Source organism: Macrotis lagotis, chromosome 3 (genome assembly GCF_037893015.1).
Source record: "Macrotis lagotis isolate mMagLag1 chromosome 3, bilby.v1.9.chrom.fasta, whole genome shotgun sequence".
Taxonomy (NCBI): domain Eukaryota; kingdom Metazoa; phylum Chordata; class Mammalia; order Peramelemorphia; family Peramelidae; genus Macrotis; species Macrotis lagotis.
In genome coordinates, this window is record NC_133660.1 from 176,451,481 (window position 1) to 176,477,454 (window position 25,974).

The 25,974-nt window shown below is 35.4% G+C and overlaps 2 protein-coding genes across 7 annotated transcripts in view; one reads left to right on the top strand and one right to left on the bottom strand.

The window, feature by feature from the left end:
* The window catches only part of WDR19 (WD repeat domain 19), a 78,142-nt gene extending 77,617 nt beyond the window's left edge, over nucleotides 1-525 (bottom strand). For both annotated transcript variants that reach the window (XM_074229617.1, XM_074229616.1), the window contains exon 1: nucleotides 439-525. In XM_074229617.1, coding sequence (XP_074085718.1) covers nucleotides 439-444 — 6 coding nt within the window. In that variant the 5' untranslated portion in view covers nucleotides 445-525. The remainder of the gene's footprint in view (nucleotides 1-438) is intronic.
* A 170-nt stretch (nucleotides 526-695) lies between these two features.
* LOC141518002 (WD repeat-containing protein 19-like) overlaps nucleotides 696-25,974 on the top strand; it is a 192,938-nt gene continuing 167,659 nt past the window's right edge. For 3 of the 5 annotated variants that reach the window (XM_074229620.1, XM_074229623.1, XM_074229624.1), the window contains exons 1-4: nucleotides 696-813; nucleotides 10,489-10,580; nucleotides 10,832-10,897; nucleotides 14,052-14,177. In XM_074229620.1, coding sequence (XP_074085721.1) covers nucleotides 808-813; nucleotides 10,489-10,580; nucleotides 10,832-10,897; nucleotides 14,052-14,177 — 290 coding nt within the window. In that variant the 5' untranslated portion in view covers nucleotides 696-807. The remainder of the gene's footprint in view (nucleotides 814-10,488; nucleotides 10,581-10,831; nucleotides 10,898-14,051; nucleotides 14,178-25,974) is intronic. The other 2 variants (XM_074229621.1, XM_074229622.1) reach the window with 2 other exon arrangements.

Genomic DNA, 25,974 nt, shown 5'->3' on the forward strand with positions numbered 1-25,974 from the left:
GCCCAAGGCCACACAGCCAGGTCATTATTAAACGTCTGAGGCCGGATTTGACCTCAGGTGCTCCTGACTCCAGCTTTGGGAACATAGGAAGGTAGCGCCCTGGGAAAGAACTTTAATAAAGCCCGGAGCCCTTGATTGACAGTTGAGGAAACTGAGGCGCAGAGGAGTAAAGCGACAAGTTCAAGGTCACAGGGGCAGAATTCGAATCCAAGCCCTGCACCTGCCTGGTTGTTTATCACCCTCGCCCCGGCCCTGCCTGCAATCAGCCAAGGGGGGGGTCCCCCCCTTTTTTGCTCCTCTTTTTCCCTCTAGGTGACCTACGCCCCACTCGCCACCCTGTCGCCCCCTTCCTCGTCATCGCCCGGCGACGGCGGATGAAGCCACTTAACCCCGGTCACCCGAAAGGGCAGCTCCCCGGGGGATGCTCGAGGCGGTTACCTTCATGGTTGGGTTCCAGCCGCTTCCCAAGCGAGCCACTGCGCAGAATCACGCCTTCTCCTCAGAGGCGGCGGCCGCGTGCCCCGTCACCCGGGAGATTCTCCAGGCGTAGCCAATCCGTATTGGCTAACACGGAAGGAGGCGGGGCTCCTCGGGAATTTCCGCGAGATTTTGCGAACTCGAGACGAGTGACGTAAGCGCGGCGGAAAGGCTGACGTAGACGCTTCCTGCGTTGTGGGGGCGGGGAAACGGAACTTTGCGGGAGAGTGCGCGCGGATTGATTGGCCCTGGGGCTGCGCTTGCGCAGTGCTCCCGGCTCGCTGGGCGGGTGGTGGCCGCCGCGGCCTCCCGGAGGTTTCTCCGGCCAAGATGAAGGTGCCGAGCGGCCGTTAAACGGAGGCGGGAAGCGGCACGCCGTCTCCCCGCAGGGCGCTGCGGGCTCGGCCCGGCTGGGGGAGGCGGGCGGGGCGCCATCCGGGCGGGAGGGACTCGGGGGGACCCTCGGGCCGTGGGAGTTCGTGACCTTTGACCCGACCTCTCCCCTTTCCAGTTGTCTCCCACTCTTAGGAATGGATGGTGTTGGGTCCCTGGGCCTCCCGACGCCCCACATCTTGGGGGCGAAATAATCGCGCTGCCCAGTAATTTCTGACCAGGTGCACCAGCCCTGGAGGCAGGAGGCCCTGAGTTCAAATCCGGCCTCAGACACTCAATAGTGACCTACCTGTGTGGCCTTGCACAAGCCACGTCACCCCATTGCCTTGCAAAAACTAAAAAAAAAAGTAATTTAATAGGACGGGGCAGCTCGGTGGCACAGTGGATAGAGCACCGGCCCTGGAGGCAGGAGGACCTGAGTTCAAACGTGGTTGCAGACACTCAATAGTGACCTACCTGTGTGGCCTTGCACAAGCCACTTCACCCCATTGCCTTGCAAAAACCTAAAAAAAAAATTCTGACTCAGAATTTTGCAATTTCTCTTTGCCAAGGTTTTGCCATTTCCTTCTTCACTAGATTTAGGATAAAGGAGGCAAACCAGGGTCACACTGCTAATAAGTGTCTGAGATGGGATTTGCACTTGGGAAGAGTCGTCTTTCTGATTCTAAATCCAGCTGTTTCATAGTTGTATGTAGCTGATATAAGTAGTGGAGGAAGGCCCCGATGAAGTTTGTATCTTCACAGCAGCCCTAGGAGGTAGGCGCTATTACTTTACAGATGAGGAAATGAAAGCTCATGGTGACACAGCGATTTACTTTAGGGGATTTCTACAAGTTTTTGAAGAATCACTTCCATATCCTAGTAGGATCATCCAGAAATGACAAATTGGAGCTCTGGTCCTCTGCCTTGCTAAGACACTATTGATAAATATCAAACATAAGTTTTTTTAAATTTTTTTTCCAAAGTGGAATTTTTATTGCTATTCCTTCAGACTTCATCATCAAACGATCCAATATATCAAACTGTGTTGTGTCTAGATTATTCAAAAGAGTGGCTATAAGTAGCCAAATCATACACTTAGGCCTATTCAGTGCTATCAGGTTATATCTCTCTAACAGTAGCTAGAGAGTTAGGAAAATGAACTTTTTTTTTTAAATATTATATTTCCAACCTCATACAATGGTAGTTTTTACCAATTTTTTTTTTTTTTTGGCAAGGCTTTTTGAGCTGAACATAGTTTTGTTTCTAAGGAAGTTGTTTATACTAAAATAATTTCACTTCATTTGAGGTAATTTCTTCTGTAAACATTAGACTTTGTGGGGTTTGGGGCATGGAAGAAGATAGGAAATGTGTTTTAGATGTCTGGAGAAGAGTTAAGGGTGTTAGCTTGGAATAGATGTTTACAGAAGAGGGGACTTGAAACCACGGATGAACTTTAACTGTGGAGAGAGAATGGTATTTTCTGCATTGAGAAATAGTCTAGATAAATTGAGAGAGGCTTATTTCATAAAGCCCGCAATGTGGTGAATCTTTGGGCAAAGTAAATCCCAAATACCATTAATTTAATTATACAAGGGTGCTGAACCTTGTCAGTGGAATGAGTGCTTAACCCATTGCAAAGTGTCAACTCAAAGCTGAATCCACATAATTTCTCCTTTTTCATTTCTCTTGTCATGAATTGTGATACCTTTTTTTTTTTTTTTTGCTATTTCTCTTTTCTTATTCTTTAGCTGGCAATAATATACACATGTACTTCACTGGCCTTAGAATCAGCAGGAGAGGAGATCAAATCCATCTTCTGTCACTTACTAGCTGTGTGACCTTGGGCAAGTCACTTAACCCTGATTACCCTGCATCCAGGGCCATCTCCACTTGTCCTGATTCATATCTGGTCCCTGGACCTAGATGGCTCTAGAGGAGAAAGTGAGGCTGGTGACTTAACACAGTACCCCCTCAAATCCAATTCATATGCTTGTGATGGCCTCACTTCCCTGACAAGAATGAAGTACAAACATTATCATTATATTAAACTGTCCAGCAAATATTTGAGATCTCCATAGAATTACTGAAGGATGATATTTTGGTTTTGAGATGATTCTACTTTTGGATATGTTGAGTTTGAGGTAATATTTTTGTATATATTGAGCTCCAGTATGGATCTTTGGAATATATGAATAAAATTGAAGTTCCTGCTTGTGTTTTGGGAAAATAGAATCCAAGGGAGAGGGTACAATTGTAGCACAGTTCCTTTTGACTGGAAGAATCTTGATCCTACCTTCAGAGGAGAATATTATGATAGATATTAAAAGGAAACCTAAAACTAAATTTCGAGAAAATAGCTCCATTCCAAGAGGCTATGGGCAAAGGAATTTATAGTCTAATTCCAAATACCAGATCCCAAGGAATATTCTTCTCCCATCTCCCAATATTACTTTGTATTTAATCCTCAGTGCTTGTTCCTTGTAGCCAAAGACTTTAAATTTTTTTTAATCTTTGTAGTTCCTTCAGGATTAGCATATTATGTTTTACATACAGGGCATTTTAATATTGAATCACAGTTTAAGAGCTGAAATGGCCTTTAGATTTCTAGTTCAACTTCATTTTATTATAGATGAGAAAACAAGTTCTGAGAGGTGGATGATTTACCTAGGGATATGTTTTTCTTATATTGCAGTATCAGTATAATACAAGAAATAATTAGCAGGGGTACCAAAACAGTTTTTCAAAACTAAGAACTAGCTACTGGATGGTCCATATGAAAAAAAAAAGGTATACAGAATAAAAAGCAAATTTTCTTTTTTTAAATAAACACTGAAATATTCACTAACTTTAAAAATAGATTTTATAACAAAACTTTAATAATTGTAGCAACAGTATATGTACCAGTTTAGGGTAGAAGTAAAAGAAATAAGAGAGTTATACACACAATTCATGACAACAGAGAAAGGGAATGGAGGGAGAGTAAGTGGATTCAGGATTCATTTGGCAATTTACAACAATTACAATATTTATTATAGAAAACTTCTAAAATGGTAATGAAAGCAATGAACTTTGCTTTACCCAAATCCCCATGAAGAAAATACTAAGCCCCTAGATAATGAATCTAGTTCTGAATGGTAGCTCAAATGTTACTGGCTAAGATAGTTAAAATGTTGAGATTTTTTCTACAGTCTTTTTTATTAGGACCTTTTCATAACATTTACTCCCCATCTCATTAAATTTGCCTTTGTAAAAAAAAAAACCATCTGAAGGTGTCAGCACTAGCTATACCTTATCTGAATCCTCCAATTCTTTACTAATAGTAGAAAGAGTTGTTTCATCATCTCTTTGGAGATTTGTTATTATCAATCTGCTTTTTTTTTTTTTTTGCAAGGCAGTGGGATTAAATGACTTGCCCAAGGTCACACAAGCTAGGTAAGTATTAAGTGTCTGAGGTCACATTTGAACTCAGGTCCTCCTGACTCCAGGGTTGGTGCTCTACCCACTGTGCCACCTAGCTGCCCCATTCAGTTCTTGAGTTAATCTTAGGACCTTGGTTTTTTAAAACCTTGGCCTCCATTATTGATGTAGTGAACTAATATACAATATTGGGTTTTGGTGATGCAAATTACAGTGACATACATCCATACATCTCTGTGATTATTTTTAGAAACAAATAATAGTGGTTGAAAGGATCTTAGAAGTCATGTAGTCTAACTCACTTTTTGCAGATAAGTAGAGCAGTCAAGTGATTTGCTCAATGTTGGATTTAGGGAATAGTTTAGGCTAGGTTAGAAATCAAATTTCCAATACTGTTCCACTATACTATGCAGCAGTAGTTGCTTAGACCTCATTAATTATACTGACTAACTTGATTATATTGCAAGATGTTGAAAATCCTTATACAACCTCTTATAATTAATAATCTATAATCAATTTTATTCACTTAGATTTTTTGGGAAAATTTAGTCTTTACCATCACCCTTAACATATATATATATATATATATATATGTATATATATAATATACATACATATATGTGTGTGTGTGTGTGTGTGTGTGTGTAGTATGTATTTCTGTACCTCTTTTCCATTAGCTTATTTTCTGAAGGAATGATATCCTTATTGTTGTACTTCTCTAAGACATGTAGGGCATCTGTATTTTCATTTTATCTTTTTTTTTAACTTCACAAACCACCTTCAAAACAAAGAATTAGGGGCTAGATGGCACAGTGAATAGAGCACCAGCCCTGGAATCAGGAGGGCCTGAGTTCAAATGTGACCTCAGACACTTAATAATTACCTAGCTGTGTGACCTTGGGCAAGTCACTCAACCCCATTGCCTTGCAAAAAAACAAAACAAAAAACCCCAAAGAATGGCACAAAACAACTGATAAACATTGCAATGTGTGTGTGTATATAGAGAGCATTTAGGTAAAAATTTCCCTTCAGAAAAGGAAAATATAATGCACATAGCAATATATTTTAAACTAAGGAAGGTTTAGAGTATTGGAATTTGAATTTGAAGCTTTACTTCTCAAATTATTCTCCAGTTAAATTCTCAAACTAGCCAATTTTCAGAAGTCTTCTGAATAGTAAATTGCCAAAATTATTATACTGTAAACTTGAACTTTTGGTTAGAGTGAGTTTTAAGCATATTTGTAATTAACAATTTGGAAACATAATTAAAGTTAATAATAATATGAACTTATTAACATATATTGATTTTTTCTTAAGAAGAATAAGATAAATTACTGTGAACTTAATTTCTTTACTATTACTTTGTAAAAAAAACATACAAGGAGAATGAACTTATAAGTCATATGCCTATATGTTTCATATATATATATATATATATATGTATATATATATATATATATATGGTGGATTTTATTATACAAAACTGTTGGAAAATCTGGACATAGTTTGACTAATTCATTTTAACTTGTAAGAAATCATCCTGTTTTATATTTCTGAGCTACCTGTGTTCTAATTTAGGGATTTAGCAGCATGATCAAAGCATGATCTGGAAATTAAAACCAAAAACCTAGTATAATTGATGTCTTTCAGTTGTGAATTTCCAACATTGCTTCAACATTTGAATTTCCATTACTGAAAATAGATTACCTGCAGAATTATGAATTAATAGCATTTTCCTCGAGAACTTTTTAGTAAATGTCAAATCTTTTTTAGTAAATGTCAAATATTTGAAAGACTGTCACATTGAAGAGAGTTTAGACTTGTTTTACTTGGCACCAGAGGGCAGAACTGGGAACAGCTGGTAGAAACTGTAAATCTTTAGGCATGATTTAAAGAAACCTAACTTCCTTTAGAACCACTATTCTAAACTTGGAATACACAGACCCCAAAAGACCCCATTGACAGATTTCAGGGTATCCATGAATTTGCTCAGGGAAAAATTTGTCCAGGAAAAAATTCTAAATAAAATGTAGCATTTCCTTCAGTGTAGGCCACAATCCACAGTAGTTTTGGCAATGCATGTGATTTTTTTTTCTCTAATAGAAACCATATTTTCTTTTTCTTTTTTTAAAATATTGCTTTTAGCATTCTGTTAAAAAAAAATTTTTATGGGCGACTGGGTGGCACAGTGGGGTGGCTAGAGCACTGGCCCTGAGTTCAAATCCAGTCTCAGACACTTAATAATTGCCAAGCTGTGTGACCTTGGGCAAGCCACTTAACCTCATTGCCTTGCAAAAACCTAAAAAACACAAAAATTTTTTTTTTATTTTATTTAAGGCCATGGGATTAGGTGACTTGCCCAAGGATACACAGCTAGGTAAGTATTAAGTGTCTTAATCCAGATTTGAACTCAGGTTCTCCTGACTCCAGGGCCTGTCCTCTATCCACTGCTCCCCCAGCTGCCTCAGCATTCTTTTTTTTTTTTTTAATTATTTATTTAATTGGGGTTTTTTGGTTTGGTTTGGTTTGTTTTTAGATTTTTCAAGGCAATGGGGCTAAGTGGCTTGCCCAAGGCTACATGGGTAGGTAATTATTAAGTGTCTGAGACTGGATTTGAACCCAGGTACTGCTGACTCCAAGGCCAGTGCTTTATCCACTGCACCACCTAGCCGCCCCCTCAGCATTTTTTTTTTTTTTAACAAAATTGAGTTCCAAATTCCTGTCTTTCATCTTGCCTTTCATTCACCCACTGAGAAGGCAAGCAATTTATCAATTATATTGTGGAATAAGGTAAATCATTTTCATTTTAACTATGTGACAACAAGTAAGAAAAGTAAAGTGAGCAAATGATATTTGAATTTGCACTCAAAGTTAATACGTTATTTGGAGGTGAACAGCACTTTTCCGCATGATTTTTTTAGAATTTTCTTGGTTCGTTGTATTGATCAGAGTACCTAAGTCTTTCATAATAGGTTATCATTACAATATTGCCTTTTATAGTGTATCAGTGACCTCTGGGTTTTTCACTTCACTTTGCATCAGTTCTTATGGGTCTCCCTTGTTTTTTGAAATCATTTTTCTCATCTTTTCTTATGGCACAATAATACTCCCTCATAACCATATTTTCATATTACATTACAATTGTTAAATATCTCAAAATGTTTATGTTCATCATGTTAGAAACACACTTAACACAGTTTAATATCAGTAGTTTATTGTAGCAAAAACTTAGAGAAATATTACAATTCTGGCCAGAAATGGGTTCCACTCCTCAATGGGGGTGAAAGCACTAGGTAATGAAATCAGAAAGCTTTTGTAGGATTAGAATGATACAATTCCTTTAGCCCCTCCCTTTAAAGAGTTAGATTGGTGTAACACTCTTCTGGGTTACAATCTTCCTGGTACACTTTTCCTTAATATATTGCTTTCTCCTCTTCATGCATCCCATATTATATAAGTGAAGATTAATTTTATGAGGGGCGTGCAAAATAATATGTATAAACCTTATTAAGTCACTGCTATGTTAGGACCAGTTCCCCCTTTATCCCCCCCCCCCCTTTTGCTATCTTTTTCATTTATTTCTAACTGCAAATTTAACTTCTTTATTTGACCTTTTCTGGTCCTGATTAAATGTTTCTCCACGCAATTATGCAAAGTTAACTCTTACATCATTCTGACCTTATGTCTGGTTCATGAATAGATTATTCTCACCAAATAGTTGTGGGAACTCAATCGTTCATCCTGACCTTGCTTGCCTCATGATTAGATGTGAATGTGGAAACTTAACTTTATTGCTTACAATTACTACTTAGAAATTATTGTAGTTATTGTGCATGCTCTCCTATCTATATACACTTGTTTGTCTTTACCAGACTGCCAAAGGGGTTCATGACAGAAAAAATGTTGTTCTACTGGTATCTAAAAAGGCTGCCTAATGGCCTTCCCTTCATAAAAAATCTTTGCAGTTCAAATGATCATATTCAGCGAGTATGTTTGTTTAAGATAGATTGTCACTGAGACTATTTCCTTTTTTTAGATTCTGTAATATGTATAATTATCACTATCATTAATATTATTACTATAAATGCTACCAAACAGGTACAGTCTTTATGTGCTAAAATAAAGCAAATATTATCATAAATAATTTGTAAGATTATAGATAGAAAATACAATTCTAGTATTCATCTTTTCTGGCTTGATATAATACCTTTGCTGCACTTACCCTGACAGATACCTCAAGATTTATTTTTAAAGTAAACAGAGACATTTTTGTATATCTAGAAGGTTTTTTGATAATGACTTTGACTAGTCAGCATTTTGAGATGTTACCAAGTTCCAATCTCACCAATTCTACTTTTTTGTGAATGAGTCATTAGAAATAGCAGTACTACTGTATATAAATAAACATGTGTCTAGATTTCATTCATTGTTTTCAGTGAGAGAATAATGGAATTTGTGAAATTTTGCAAGCCATAATGTTTTTATAAATTGTTGGCATTGTATAAGATCTGTACTTCTCCTTTTGCCCTTATTAAGTAGGTCATTATCAGTTTGTATTAAAGTCCACAATGGTGTTCTACTCTATGCAGAATAGATATAGAATCCTTTAAATTGAAGATATTGTGACAGATGTCATATCACAATCTGTTCATTATGTTCATTCAAATACTAGGCTAGAATTTTCAAAATATTTTTATAGCTTAAACTTTTTTTTCTATTTTTCTTTTCCTAATTTTAGTAGGCATATGGAAAGTGATTAAACAAACATTTGAGGAAAATGGGTATTTTTACTTGTTTATTATGAGCTAATAGGAGAGAAGGTTATTAGCAATGGAAGATAAGTTGTTTCAGGTACATTGTTTAGCTTAGAGGAAGGCACAAAATAAATTTTCAGGGAGAAAAAAGAAAGCCTTCCTGTATCCAAAATGGATAATGTGTTTAGGAGACTATGAAGGATTCTAAAAAGATCAGAATTATCATTGAACTATTGGAGAGCATTCAATGAGATAAATCATTTTTATGACAAGGTTTATTCTCAAGAGTTTTGAATTGATTAGAGTCGTGTGAGGGCAAACATTTTATAATCTATACATGAAAGAGTAAAATGGTGAATACAAACTAAACATATACATTTCTTCCTATCTTTCAGAGTATATAACATATAACTGCCACCTAATAAATATATGCTGTTTCATATTTTGTTTCTATTTTAATATTTTATTTCTATTTATCAACTGAGATCATCAAAAAGAACATTAAAAAGGTGAAATGAAAGGGGGAAATGGATAATTGAATTAATTTTAAAAGTTGAAATAAACTTTATTTCATTCAAAAATTATTTTCTGGCATATTACAAAGGTTTTAGATGTCTTTAATATTGTAGTACAGCTTTTAGTATAGTTCAATTCAATGCTTCTTTAGCAGTTTGGACCACATGTAAGAGTCAATTGTATCATGCAAAGCAGCTAGGTGGCGCACTGGATAGAGCACTGACCCTGGAGTCAGGAGGACCTGAGTTCAAATGTGACCTTAGACACTTAATAATTACCTAGCTATGTGACCTTGAGCAAGTCCCTTAACCCTATTGTAACTGTCCCACCCCCTACCCCCTAAAGTCAATTCTGCTACTTAACTAAGCTGTCTGACTGTAGCAAGCCATTTGACCTCTTTTAAGTCTTTTTCCTTACCTATAAAATATGTGTGATAATACCTATCCTATTTACTTTGTAAGGTTGTATACATAATGCATAATAATACCTTCCCTATTTCTTTTCTAAGGTTGTAGAAATGCCAGTTTAAATTTATTCTTTCATAATTTTGGTTTCAAATTTTCCAGAGAATGCAACATAATTGGACTGTTTGATGAAATTTTTAAAAATTCTACTATATTCTGAATCTTTTTACTGTCCATATTTATTCTAGGTATGTATGTATATAAGCATTACAGCCAATAAAAATCTGACAAAAATAAATTGAGTGTCAGGGAAGTAGTCTGGTTGGAAGACATGGCCTGCAGCCAGTCTGGTACATTTGTAATCTTTTAATGTTACTGAGGTATATTATTTTTTATAAATAAACTGAGGTTTATTATTTTTATAAAATATATTTTAATATTACTGAGGTTTATTATTTTATATATATATTATATATATATATATACTGAGGTTTATTATTATTTCATAAATATTTTATATTTGCAATTCTAATTTTTTCCCCCAGCAAGTGTTCATTCTCTTAGAAAAGTCTTTGCTTGGTGCTCCTATACAATTCAAATGGCAGAAAGCACAAGGAAATTATATTGCAGTTTCAGGGTAAGACAACCAATATATTAAAAATTACAGTCCATGTCATCTATTTTATTTGACATCTATGTATATAACATTAAATAATGAAGGTAAAAGCATTTCAAAATATATTTTACATTAGCAGTAATTATAAGTGAAGCATAGGCAGATTGATTTAACTTGTCTTTGAAAAGTTTTAGTTCACTCAGCATGTTACTAACAAAAAAATTTAAGTCAAAAATCACTTTATATTTTAAAATCTAATATTGCATTTTTAGAGCTGATCATACAGTAAAAATCTTTGATCGCCATGGTCTAAAGAAAAATGAAATTAATCTTCAAGGGTAAGTATAAAGATACAATCAGAATTAATTTCCATAGTATGGAATACATAGAAAGTACATTATGGTTTGATTTGACAGGAAGAATTCTGGATTTTCAAATCACAGGTCTGACATTCACCAGTTTTGTGACCCATGTTTGTTACTTTATCTTTGGGTTTCACTTTGAGAGATTATATGATATTACAAGGCCATTCTTTAAGTTTTTTTCATCTCTAAACCTTGCTTTTCCATCTCTAAACCATTCTCTCCCTTTTTTCCCTCCAGTCTCTGAAAGAGGTGGCACTTTTTGTCAAGGCCAGTCTTTCTACATGTGTACTTGATCCCATTCCCTGTTATCTTCTCCAGCAGATTAAATCCTCTAACATTTCTATTCTCTCTCCTATTTCTTTTGTAAGGTTGTAGAAATGCCAGTTTAAATTTATTTGTTCATAATTTTGGTTTCAAATTTTCCAGAGAATGAAACATAATTGGGTTGTTTGATTAATTTTTATTTCTACTATATTCTGAATTTCTTTATACTGTCCATATTTATTCTAGGCATGTACATATATAATCATTTACAGCCAATAAAAATCTGTTAGGGACTGTTGTGTATGGGAGTGCTGTGAACCTTCATCACCTGATGTCCCTGAGCACCAGAGCCTTGTTTTACTAAGTTCCACTAAGTGTCATATGTTGATGTCCAGGAAGGGATTCAACTATTGGCATCCAAATAGGGACTCAACATATTTGTTCCCATACAGGGACACAAAGGTGGAGTTATCTGAGCAAAGTCCATAATAAGGACACAGCAGATACAAGCAAGAGAACCAGGTGATATGCCAGAGCAGAGGACTCTGGAGAAAGTAACAGGTTGATTTGTTACTAGGGGGCTGATTTTAATCAAGGAGGTGAAAATGAAAAGACAAATGGTATTAAACATTGAGGAGTTGGGGAAGTAGAGTCTCCGAGGCAGTGTTCCAGGGGATGGAGCTTCTTCCTCAAGTAGCAGTCTGCCTCCGAGTACCAGCACCATGAACGGGATGTGGAATACCTGCTTGCTGTTCTTTTTGTCTGGGGCTGCTGGACTGACTGCACTGTGCATGTTAAGCGCGATCCAAACCCCTAAATCTATGGTCAACTCAGAGACATCTCACTGTTGCCGCAGACTGATGTGGACCTTGACACCAATGACAAATTTTACTCTCTATAATGGTGTTGACTATTGTTCACGTGGTGCAACAACTCCAGATTGTCCTGTCAACATGTTTTTTTTTTCTTTTTTGCAAGGCAAATGGGGTTAAGTGGCTTGCCCAAGGCCACACAGCTAGGTAATTATTAAGTGTCTGAGACCAGATTTGAACTCAGGTACTCCTGACCCTAAGGTCAGTGCTTTATCCACTGCGCCACCTAGCCGCCCCTAATTTTTTTTTTTTCTGGATTTTTGAAAGGCAAATGGGGTTAAGTGGCTTGCTCAGAGTCACACAGTAGGTAATTATTAAGTGTCTGAGGCATTTGAACTCAGGAACTTCTGACTCCAGGGCTGGTGCTCTATACACTTTGCTACCTAGCCGCTCCATCCTGTCAACATCTTAAGTAATTTCAAATGCTTTATCTCATTCTCTAAAGAGGAAAGGCGGGAGGGAGAAGAGAAAGATTTCTTTTTGGAACTTCGGAACTCAAAATCCATGTCTCAAAAACCTTAATTTAGAAATCAAGAGACTCCGCCCCCCCCCCTTCTTCCTAGTTTGGGGAGGAGAGTGGGGGGTTGGGCAATGACTATGTTTTCAATAGGTTATTGATTGGGAAACTTGTTTATTAATTGGGAAACTTAATTAGTTAAGAAAAAAGAGAAAGAAGATTTTGTTTTTCTGGGATTGGGAAATTTAGATTTTGTTTTTTGAATGAAGCCTGTACCTATGGCTTATATTTCTGTTGACCAGTCTTAATTGGTGTTTTATGTGTATATATAATCATCAATAGGATGTTTCCACATCTCTCTTCTGGCCTGGAGAGGTGGGAGAATGTTTCTGTATTCTGAGATCTGGTACTGACCAGGGTATCAGTCTCAGCTTGGTAGATGTGATACAAGAGAATTGTCTTCTGTGTTTGTGTTAGTGTCTAAACTCTGAAATAGTTAGGTAAAGTTAAATGTTACTTCTTTTAGTTTGAATTTTGAATTTGATTGCTTTGAAAGGTTTTTTTTGTTGGAAAAAGAAAAAAACTTTGTAATCTTTGTAAGTTGGGGATAAAATGTATTTCAAGGAATTTAGGAATATTGGTTTTTACTGTTGACATTTGTTTATTTTTTAACTTTTGTTTACAATTCATGTGGCATTCATTATGTAATAATTTTGTTAAAAAAAAGACAAGAAGAGGGATATGTTAGGGACTGTTATGTATGGGAGTGCTGTGAACCTTCATCACCTGGTGACCTTGAGGTGAACCAGAACCTTGTTTTACTAAGTACCACCGGAGGGGGAGTGGATTAGAAACTGGGGAGACATCTAAACAATGGTATTTGGTTCAATAAATGGAGACCTTGGAGACCTTGGTGTATAGGGAGAAACTTATCTTCTTTGTCTCCCACCTCTCCAATGCTCACCTGGGGAAGATTGAGGGAGTCCAGAAAGGGAACTCAACATATGACATCCAGGAAGGGACTCAACACTTTGTAAATGTCAGCTATTATCAGTTTGAGAAAATACATTTCAGGTTGCAGTTCACAAATATCAGATGTTTATTTTTCCAGTGAAAATAACTCTATATATTTTTTGTCATTGAAAAGATGAGAATATTCTAATAGTGATTGAGGCTTCTAATTTTGTAATTGATTGAACTTTCCCTTTGGTTTTTAATGAATAAAGTAGAATGGTGGTCACAAATTATTGTCCAAGTTGAAAAATTGAAGCCAACTTTAAACAAATCTTTGAATCTTTTGAGATAGAAATTCAGGAAACTTTACTTAACTTGGGCTAAAATAACAGGCTAAAAGTAGAAGGAATAGAAGAGAAGAAAAAAGTTAATATAAATAAAAACAGATTAAAAATTGACTTTCTATAAATTGTTAGTTCCTAGCACAGTAGAATGTATTATGATAAATTAATAAAAACAACAATAGCATTTCTTTTGTTCAGCTTCTTGAAAGTTTAAAATAATCTCTTTATATTCATAGCTTCTGTGTTGGTATGGATTGGGATGTAGATGGAGACACTTTAGCAATAATTGCTGAAAAATCTACCTGCATCTATTTCTGGGATGCTATTACAAATAAAACTAGTCAGTTGGATAGTGGCATGAGGTAAGAAAAAATATTCTTTATTTAAAAAAAGGAATGTTTTAAAATTTTATTTGTTCACAGGCTATCACTAATCATATGGTATTGTTCCAGGAATTTATAAAATAATAACTTTAGAGTTGGAAGAGATCTTAGGATCATCTCTCTTAGCCTCTACATTTTCAAAATCTCAAGAGTTGGAAGAGATTTCAGAAACCATCTAATTTAACTGGTACTAGAATCCAGAGTAGTTTAATGACGTACCCAAAGTCACATAGCTAATTAATGATAGAACTGGGACTAGAATCTTGGTTTTAAGACTCTTAATCTTTAATCTTTCCACTAGTCTTATTAGTGGCATTCCTTTGCTTTGAATTAATTATGGTCTCTAGTTAACTAAGAAAAGTTTAAAAAGTGGTGTCGTCTCAGGAAGTGAGAGGTTTTTTTTTAGTGAATTTAGACCCTCAGAGTTCTTTGAGCCTGTTTCTTTTTATGAAAACCTCATACATAGGAAAAAGATATCTTAGTTGCTACATAGTTGGGGCTCGCAAGCAGTGGTTTCAAGTGGACAAAGCTGTAGAGTGTGCCATAAACCTGGTGTTACTTACTTGAAAGCATGTCTATGTTATTGGACCTTCCTATTTAAAGACACTAAGTATATGGGTGCATATAAATTGACATGAAAGGGGCCAACCTAAAAGTACTTTAGATGCTGTGACATGGTATGGAGAAGCCCAGATGAGAGAGATGGAAAATATATAGTAGCTGCATTCTCATTCTGTTCTTGTGTAAAGAAGTGGCACTTCAAAACCTGCATTGGGTTTCAACTATTGCCAGTTACCATTTTGACAGAAACTATCTGAGAATTCATTGATGATGTACTACTAAATATGTACTAAATATTCAACAGCATAAAGATAGGGGGAAAACTCCAATTTATTATGCTCAAAGTTACTATGCCTGCATCATTGAACAAAAAAATCATTTGCCATCAGTTTTAAGTTACATTATATAGGTTTTCATCACATAAACAGGATAGGTTCAGTGGTCAAAGAACAAATTGAGGGAGAAAATAATATGGGGGGATGACCTATGACCCCACTGCCTCAGTGAGAAGCTAAATAGAGAAAAGACACAGGTAGGCGGCAGTGCAAGAGAGCAATCCGTTTATTTTCTAGAGGGTCAGAATTTTCGAAGACAAAAACTGTAAAAAGTATGTAATAAAAAATGTAAACTTGTAAGAATTGCACCCTTTGATCTGGTCACAGATTTCTGTGCACTATTTTTCCCATGTCCTGGGTACAGGATTTGTTTTGTCTAACTTGGTACTGGGCTCTGCACCTGCAAAATAGTGTATAGTACTTTCAGGCATATTTTCTTCCCAAGTTGGATACTCCCTCCAATCTCAGGGTTCTTATCTAGCATTGCATAAATCTTCAGGGTTCATGCAGAACTGTAAAGGAGCAGTCATTGAGCATGTACCATAAATATGGGTGCCAGCTAAGACCAGTACCAGACTGGGGATCACACTCCTGCTCCAGTCCTCTGCAAAATGATTTACAGATCAAAGAACAGATGACAAAAGGGGAAGCTCGTTATCAGATAAAACAAGAAATTAGCCAGTTGACTTCAAATCTGTGGTAGATATCTCAAGCTCAATTTTGTAGACTCTAGCTAACCATGGGACATTCTCATCCATAAGTAAGTGGTGGTAAGAAACTTAAACCAGAGATTCTTTGATCATACTATTAAAAGATACCCAGAATTTCCTGCAATTAGCAGCTTAAATAATTGTTTCCTGGGAGACACATGAAACAAAAGCCATCACTTGGCAATGGATCTAATAATTCCTCGTGTACTCATGACTCCTAATTTTATTAAATTTTTTTACTTTGAATTTGTATTCATCTACTTTGATTTGGTAAAGAAAGCATTGAAAGTTAGTTTTGGATTTATTTAGTTGATTAGCCCAACAATAATTTGGACCCAAATGTAGCTGCAAAGTAGTATACTGGGTGCCTTAGATAATAAGTAGACTGAAATTGTGAAATTCTTTTTAAAAATTAAATATATAAACATTAAAACTTATTGAAGGATTAAGAAAGGAAATGGATGATGACTGTGGGAGTAAGCAGTAGTAAAGCATGAGATAATGACCAGTCTTGGTCCTCAAAAACAGAAATTTTAAAAAATTGTATTTTGTAGGATAGACACATTTGTAAAGATATTTATGAAAGAGGTAATGAACTAAAGGAATGAAATGTGGTCTAAGTAATTATATACCATTGTTTTATCAGTGAATTTTACTTAATTTGTGTAATTTTTTTTTGTTCGATGGTTCCAATCAGATTGGAACATGATTGTGTTAAAAAAAATTACAGCATCATTAAAATGTTTGAAAGAGAAAGAACATTGAGCATTCTGTTTTGAGCATTCTGTGGTTGGGAGAATCCAAGGGTCATAAAGGGGGTGTCCTAGGTTGAAGGGAGGATTAAGGTAATAAGGAGTTTTAGTTAATGTTATATGGAAGCTGTATCTGATTATTGAGTACAATTCAAATAAACATTTTTTGTCTACTAAATGCAAGACTTTATGCTAAGTGAGGGAATAACAAAGATACAAAGTAGTTTCTACCTTTTAGCTTATATTCTATTTGAAGACAAGAATAGTATAAGAAAAATTAAGGGGACCAGAGACCACTAGGTGGAACCAAGAATGATAAAGGTTCTGGAAGGCAGGAGGTAGATGATAAGGAAATTAATTTTAGGAGTAGGTCCATGCTGGAGGAAACACAATTTTGAGAGAATTAAGTAATAGATTGTCAAGGTATCTAAAAGAAGGAAAGATACTAAAGTATGCAAAAAAAATCTCATTCTTTAATATTACCAAAAAAGGTGACTGAATAAGCATCAATAGCTACTTAGCTACATGCTTATTTTTCCACCTATACAAACATTTTAATGAATATAATCTATGCACATTTTATTTAAAAATTAATATTCTCAATCACATGTAAAAAAATTTTATCATTCATTTTTTAAAAGATTGAGTTTCAAATGTCTTTTTCCTCTCTTCTCCCCCTTGCATTGAGAAGGCAGGCAATTTGATATAGATTATATCACGTGTGATTATACAAAACCTATTTCCATATTAGTCATGCTGTGAAAGAAAACCCAAGAAAAATAGAGAAAGTTAAAAAAAATAGTTTAATCTCCATTCAGACTCCATCAATTTTTTTCTCTAGAGATAGATAGCACTTTTCATCATAAGCCATTTGTGTTGTTTGCCCTTCATTCATGAAGAAGGCCATCAGGGAGGTGATGCCATGACATGCAGGTGAATCGGATTGGAGTGAGAAGGGCTGTGCTAAGTCATCAGTTTCATTTTATCTTCCAGAGCTATCTGGGTTCAGTGGACTGACATAAATCAGGATGACTGGAGATGACCCTGGAAGGGAGGCAAGCAGGATTAGGTGACTTACCAAGATCAAACAGCTATTAAGTGTCTGAAGCTGAACCTGAACTCTGGTCCTCCAGACTTCAGGGCTTGTGTGCCACCCACTGTGCCATCTAGGCCGACTCCAATTCCTGAATTCAAATCTGGTCTCAGATACTTAACTGTGTGATGCTGGTCAATTCACTAAACCTTGTTTGCCTTAAGTCAACTGAAATTGTCTTTGATCATTGTATTGCTGAAAATACTTTCATTTACAGGTGATCATCTTCTAGCATTCCTTGTACTCTGTGCAATGTTCTCTTGGTTCTGCTCATTTCATTTTTTTTTTTTTTGCAAGGCAAATGGGATTAAGTGGCTTGCCCAAGGCCACATAGCTAGGTAATTATTCAGTGTCTGAGACAGGATTTGAACCCAGGTACTCCTGACTCCAGGGCCAGTGCTTTATCCACTGCGCCACCTAGCTGCCCTGCTCATTTCATTTTGCATCAATTCATGTCTTTCCAGATTTTTCTGAAGGCATTATTTATTATAGCAAAATAGTATTCTCTCACAATCATTTTTCTCAACTTGTTCAGTCATTCCCCACTTGATGAACTTCCCCCAATTTCCAATTCTTTGCTGCCAGAAAAGAGCTGCTATATATATTTTTATACATATAGGTCCTTTTTTGTTTTGCTTTTTATCTCTTTGGTATACAGATCTAATAATGATATTTTTTTTTATAGCCCTTTGACTGTAGTTCCAAATTGTTCTCCAGCATGGTTGAATCATTTCACAACTTCACCAACAATGCATTAGTGTCTCAATTTTCCCACATCCTCTCCAACATTTGTCATTTTCTTTTTCTGTCATATTAGTCAATCTAATATGTGTGGGGGGTGTAGCTCAGAGTTGTTTTAATTTGTTTTTCCTCTATTTAAAAAATAATACTATAGGTAGCTTTGATTACTTTGGAAACTGCCTGCTAATATTCTTTGCTACTTTGTCAGTTGGGTAATGGCTTTTCTTTTTATAAATTTGACTCAGTTCTCTCAATTTAAGAAATGAGGCCTTTTATCAGAAAAACTTTCTATAATTTTTTTCCTACAATTATGAATACTATTATAATTTTATTTATTTCCATCCTATATTTTCTCCTATTTGTTTTACTTTCTCTTTCCTTTCACCCTATGTTATCTTCAGTAGTGATTTACTTCTAACACTTTCCCCAGTCTCTTCTTTTATCCCTTTTTATCCTACTTTCCTATATGATGAAAATGCCAGTATTCCTTTTTTGAGCCAATTCCAGTGAGAGTAAGGTTCATGCAATCATCACCACTTCCCCCATCTTCTTCATCGTAAAAGCTTTTTTTGTCTCTTTTATATGAGATTTCTCTCTCTCCCCTCTCAGTGCGTTTCTTTTTCTTAGCCTATAATTTTATTTTTTAAGATAATTATGTCATCTATATTCAATTCACACCTATACCCTCTGTCTAAGTATATCCCTAATTGCCTTTATAATGAGAAAGGTCTTCAGAATTAAGAGTATCATTTTTTTCATGTAGGAATATAAATAGTTTAAACTTATTGAATTCCTTATGATTTGTCTTTCCTGTATACCTTTCTTTACTTCTCTTGAAACTTATATTTGAGAGTAAGTTTCTATTTGGCTCTGTGATTTTCAATAGGAATGCTTAAAAGTTCACTACTATTTCATTGAATATGTATTTTTCCATCTGAAAGAGTATGGTCAGGTTTTTTTGCTGGGTAGGTGATTTTATTTTTAAAAAAAAATTATTTAAGGCAATGGGATTAAGTGACTTGCCCAAGGTCACACAGCTAGGTAATTATTAAGGGTCTGAGGCCAGATTTGAACTCAGATACTCCTGACTCCAGGTCCAGGAGTATGTGATTTTTTTTAGTTCTAATTCTAACTCCTTTGCCCTGTGGTTTATCATATTCTAAGCCCCCTGAACCTTTAATATTGAAGCTGCTAAATCTTGTGTTATCCTGAAAGTGACTCATGATATTTGAATTGTTTCTTTCTGGCCACTTGTAATATTTTCTCCTTGTCCTAGGAACTTTAGAATTTGGCTATAATGTTCCTGGTATAATTGATGGATTCTCTAATTCTTTCTGATTAATTTCGGATTTTTCCTTCTTGGTGGCCTGGTTCTTGTCCAGCCAACTATTTATTTAATTACATTTATCAAGTATCTTCTGTTTTGTCTTCATCACTAATTTTGCCTTAGAGTTTCTTATCTTATGCCAAAATCTAAATGTTGAAAAGCATAAGATTCAAATGAATTCTTAGAAGACATTTTGTTTCTTTTATAAAAACTTTTTTATTGATATTTTATTTTTTCAATTACATGCTATGAAAGTTTTTCAACATTCATCCACATGCATATTTATTTTATTTTATTTTTTTAGGTTTTTTGCAAGGCAAATGGGGTTAAGTGGCTTGCCCAAGGCCACACAGCTAAGTAATTAAGTGTCTGAGACCGGATTTGAACCCAGGTACTCCTGACTCCAGGGCTGGTGCTTTATCCACTGTGCCACCTAGCCACCCCTTGCATATTTACTTCTTCCACCCTCCCTTCCTAGCCCCCTCCCCTCAGTGGCAAAAAGTCCAAAGAACATTGTACATGTACATTTGTATTTAACATGTTTACATATTAGTCATTTTCTGTATGAGTAATTAGGACTAAGGGAAAAGAAAACCATGGGATAGGAAGGAAAAACTTAAGAAAAATTTTTAAGAAATGAACATAGTGTTCGTTCAGATTCTGTAGGGTTTTTTTTGTTTTGTTTTCTTTCTTCATCTGGATGTGGATGGCATAGTTTGTAACAGAGCTCCTAGAATTGTGGTAGCTCTCTGAACTGCTGAGAAGAGCTGCATCCATCAAAGTTAATCAACTCACAGTATTGTTGTTAATGTATATAATGATGTCTTGGTTCTCCTCCCTTTGTAAGCATCAGTTCCTGTAATTCTTTCCATGCTTCTCTAGAATCTGACCATTCATGGTTTCTTAGAGAATAGAACTCCATAGCATTTCTATACCATAACTTGTTCAGCCATTCTCCAATTGATGGGCATCCTCTCACTTTCCAATTCTTTGCCACTACAAAAAGAACTGTTATGAATATTTTGGAGCATATGGAACCTTTCCATTTTTTTTATGATTTCTTCTGGATGTAGGCCTAGAATTGGAATTGGTAGGACAAAGGTTTGATCATATGTTCTTTGGGCATAATTCCATATTGCTATCCAATCTGGTTGGATTAGTTCACAGCTCCACCAATAGTTCATTAATGTTCCAATCCTACTACAACCTGTCCAACATGTATTGAGTCCCCTTTTTGTCATCTAAGTCAATCTGATATATGTGAGGTGGTACCTCCTAGTTGTTTTAATTTGCATTTCTCTAATCAGTAATGATTTCAGATTTTTTCATATGATTATAAATGGTTTTAATTTCTTTGTTTCAAAAGAGCCTGTTCATAATCCTTTGAACATTTATCAATTGGGATATGACTTATAAAGAGAAATGAAACAAATTTGTAAGGCTTTGTTTTAGAAATGAGGCCTATTAGAACCTCTAGCTGTGAAAATTGTTTCCTAGATTTCTGTTTTCTTTCTAAACTTGACAACATTAGCTTTATTAGTGGAAAGCATTTTAAGTTTAATTTAGTAAAAATCATCCATTTTGCAATTTGTAATATACTCTATTGTTTGAGTACAAATTTCAACTTTTTCCCATAGATCTGGCAGATAGATTATTCCTTGATCTATTAATTGTCCTAAGGTATTGCCCTTTATTCTAAATCTTGTATCCATTTTGACCTTATTTTAGTATATAATGTGAGATGTGGAACTATGCCTAGTTTTTGCCACACTTTCCAGTTTTCCCAGTAGTTTTTATCATATAGTAAGTTCTTATCACAGAACCTAATATCTACTTTTTTTATTACATTTTTTTGTACCTATCCTAATCCACTAGTCCATTTTTCTCTGTGTTAGTGTGTGTGTGTGTGTGTGTGTGTGTGTGTGTGTGTGTGTGTGTGTGTGTGCAAGGCAATGGGGGTAAGTGACTTGCCCAAGGTCACACAGCTGTAATTATGAAGTACCTTGAGGCTGGATTTGAACTCAGGTCTTCCTTTTTCCAGGACCAGTGCTCTATCCACTGCACCACCTTCCTGCCCTAATTTATTAGTACCAGGTAATTAAATATGGTAGAATTAGACCACCTTTTATAATTTTTTCATCAGTTCCCTTTATATTCTTGATCTTTTGTTTCTCCAGATGAATTTTGTTACTATTTTTTTCTAGCTTGGTAAAAATACTTATTTGGTATTTTGATTATGGCACTGAATTAGTAATTTAATTTGGATAGAATTGTCATTTTTATTATATTAGCTCAGCCTAACTATGAGCAATTGACAGTTTTTCCAATTTATATCTGCCTTTATTTATGTGAAATGTCTTTTGTAATTGTATTCATACAATTTTCTTAGAGGTAGATTCCTAATATTTTATGTTATCTGAAGTTACTTTAAATGGAATTTCTCTATCTCTTGCCCTTGGACTTTGTTGTTCATATATAGAAATGTTGATGATTTATGTAGATTTATTTTATATCCTACTACTTTGCTGATTTTGCTAATTGTTCCAAATATTTTTTTTCTTGGCAGTGGGGTTAAGTGACTTGCCCAAGGTCACACAGTGAGGTAATTATTAAGTGTCTGAGGTTGGATTTGAACTCAGGTACTCCTGACTCCAGGGCTGGTGCTTTATGCACTATGCCACCTAGCTGCTGCCCTCAAGTACTTTTAAAGATGTTTTTCAGGTTCTCTAAGTGTACCATCAGATCATCTGCAAAGAGTGAAAGTTTTCTCTTCCTTGTTGCCAATTCTAATTCTTTCAATTTCTTTTTCTTTTATTGCTAAAGTTCATTTCTAATGCTATTTTGAATGGTAACGGTGATAATGGGCATCCTTCTTTTACCCCTGTTCTGTTGGAAATGCTCCTGGTTTATCCCTATTACATATAAATTGATGGTTTCAGATAGATACTGCTTATTATTTTAAAGATAACTCTGTTTCTATAGTGTTTTTAATAGGAATGGATGATATATTTTGTTAAAGACTTTTCTGCATCTATTGGGATAATCATGATTTCTATTGGTTTTGTTATTGACATGTTCAATTATGTTGAGTATTTTCCTAATATTGAACATCCCTACCTGCCTGGCATAAATCCTACCTGATTATAGTGCATTATCCTAGTAATAACTTGCTGTACTCTTTGCTAAAATTTTATTTAAGATTTTTGCATCAATGCTCATTAGGGAGCTTGGTCTATAATTTTCTTTGTCTGTTTTGGCTTCTTGGTTTTGGTGTCAGCACCTTACTTAAGTGTGTTATTTCCTCTTCTGTTTGTATTTTTGTAAATATACATCCATTTCACTGAGGCTATCAAATTTTTTTGGCATAGAATTGGGCAAAATAGCTCTGTATCATCTCTTTTAATTTCCACTTTGGTATTGAGTTCACCCTTTTCATTGTTGATACTGGTAATTTGGTTTTCTTCTTTCCTTCTTCTAATCAAATTATCCAAAGGTTTATCTATTTTATAGTTTTTTTTCATAAAACCAGTTCTTAGTTTTATTTATTAGGCCATTGGTCTTTTTAAATTTCTAATTTATTATTTAATTGGGATCTTTAATTTGTTCTTTCTCTAGTTTTTAAAATTGCATATCCAGTTCATTGATTTCCCCTTTTTCTATATTATTCATATAAGCATTTAGCAACATCAGATTTCTCCTAAAAACTACTTTGGTTACATCCCATAAATTTTGGTTTGATGTCACAATTATTATCATTTACTTGGATGGAATGATTGATTATTGTTATTTAGTTTCAATTAATTTTTGGTTTATCTTTCCATGACCCTTTATTACATGTAATTTTTATTGCCCTTGATCTGAGAAGTATACATTTATTATTTCTGCCTTCTTTCATTTTATTGTAAGATTTTAATGCTGTATGTGCTCAATTTTGATATAGGTGCCATGTATCACAGAAAAAAAGGTATATATTTTTTCTATCCCCATACAGTTTTCTCCACTGGTCTATCATATTCAAGTTTTCTAAGATTTTATTATTCATCTTCTTAACTTCTTTCTTGTTTATTTTGTGGTTAGATTTATCTAGTTCTGAGATAGGGAGGTTGAAGTCCCCCACTGTTATAGTTCTGCTGTCTATGTGTCCTTGTAATTCATTCAGCTTCTCCTCTAAGAATCTGAATACTATACTACTAGGTGCATGTGAGTTTAATAATGACATAACTTCATTGCCTATGATACCTTTTAAAAAGATATATTTTCTTTCTTTATCCCTTTTGATGAGATCAATTTTTTTGCCTTTGCTTTGTCTCAGAGCAGAATTGCTATCCTTGATTTTTTTACTTCTGCTGAAGCATAATATATTTTGCTCTAATCTTTATGCATATCTCTCTGCTTCAAATGTGTTTCTTATAGACAACATATTGTAGCAATCTGGTGTTAATCCATTCTGCTATTTGCTTCTGTTAATTAATTCTGAATTTCCCTCTGTGCTATTTTTCTATGTTTGTAGCTTTCTCTTTCCTTTCCTCTTAATTCCTTCTCATCATTGTTTTGCTCCCTTTCTCCTTTAACTTTTGAATTTTAACTGTTTACTTTCACTTATATCTTCACCTTCCCTTTTTCAGTCCCTTCTTCCCTTTTCTTTCCTTATCCCCCTCCCTCTTTTCTCCCCCCCCCCACTTTCCTGTAGGGTGGGATAGATTTTTTTAAAGATTTTTATTTATTTAAGGCAATGGGGTTAAGTGACTTGCCCAAGTTCACACAGCTGGGAAATTATTAAGTGTCCTGAGGCTGGATTTGGACTCAGGTCCTCCTGACTCTAGGGCTGGTGTTCTATCCACTGCACCACCTAGCTGCCCCAGGATAGATTTTTAAACTCACTTGGGAATGTATGATATTCCCTCTTTAGGTCAATTCTTTTGAATAGGATTTACTTGGTAATCATCCCCTTCCTTCTTTCCCCTCTACTATAATAGACCTTTGTGCTTCTTTACCTGGTGTTATTTATCCACTAATGATTAGCCTTTTCCTAGTATAGTACTTCTTTTTATGTTTTTATTGTTTTAACCCTGTCTTGTACTTATATCTCCTTAATCAAATTATATTCCTTGATAGAACTATTCTCAAAGGCTGATTGATTGATTACTTGCTTGATTGATAAGCATAATTGTTTCATAGTGTAGAGTACACTCCCCTCTTCTGTCCCATTAGAAATATACTTTCCAAGAGTCAAGAATCACATCAACTTATAATCACTTTATATCTTATCCTGTTTGCAAGTATCCTTTATGGACACACAGTCTTCATGAACTAAAGCATCATGCAAAGCTAGATCATTTCATGAACTATTTATACCCCTTTCCAGCAAGCACACTCTTTCCAGTTGTAGCCAAAGCATCAAGCAAAACAAAATCTCTTCACGATGTTTTTATGTCCAATCTCTCTAAGTTATACTTTCTCCCCCCTTCTCTGTATTACTCCAGCCAAGGCTGTACAGCCCTCCCCCAAACAAAGTTTTGGATACTCTCTCCTTCTGTCCCTTTAGCACCCAACCATGGTACTAAAACCCTTGTCAACTAAAGTATGGATTAAGATAAGATCACTTCCTAATTTCTCTATGTCCATCTCTTCTAAGTAAGTTCCCACCTTCTGTCCCTATGGTACTACAAACCTCTAAGGATCTGGTAAAGTCACATCTCTGACTTAATTATGTATAGAGCCTAATTACTCTTATGTGCTGGGACACCCTGAAGTTCTTTCTTAAGAACTTTAGAATTAATTGTAAGGCTTGGGAGACATTGGCACCCAAACATCCAGCAAAGGGTGGCCTTATCAGAGAAAGTGCTGAGTTGTATAAGCAAGAAAGAATTAAAGTAGCTCAAAGGAAACATGAGCTACTTAAGTTTAGAGTTCACCAAAACTATTTGTGCAGGACCTGTAGTAGAGCATTCTGAGCTTGAATTTGTCTGATCAGCCACAGTTGAACATGTAGTAATTTGTCTCAAATACAGTGATGTCATTTTGGTCGTCTTTGATAGAAGAATAAGAACCAACCATCCCTTAATCCTCTAAGGTACAATCTCTTCAATTATATCAACCTTTCCTTCAATTGGGGAATGGCTTAGCAAACTGTGGTATATGTATGTCATGGAACACTATTGTTTTATTAGAAACCAGGAGGGACAGGATTTCAGAGAAGCCTGGAGGGATTTGCATGAACTGATGCTGAGTGAGATGAGCAGAACCAGAAAAACACT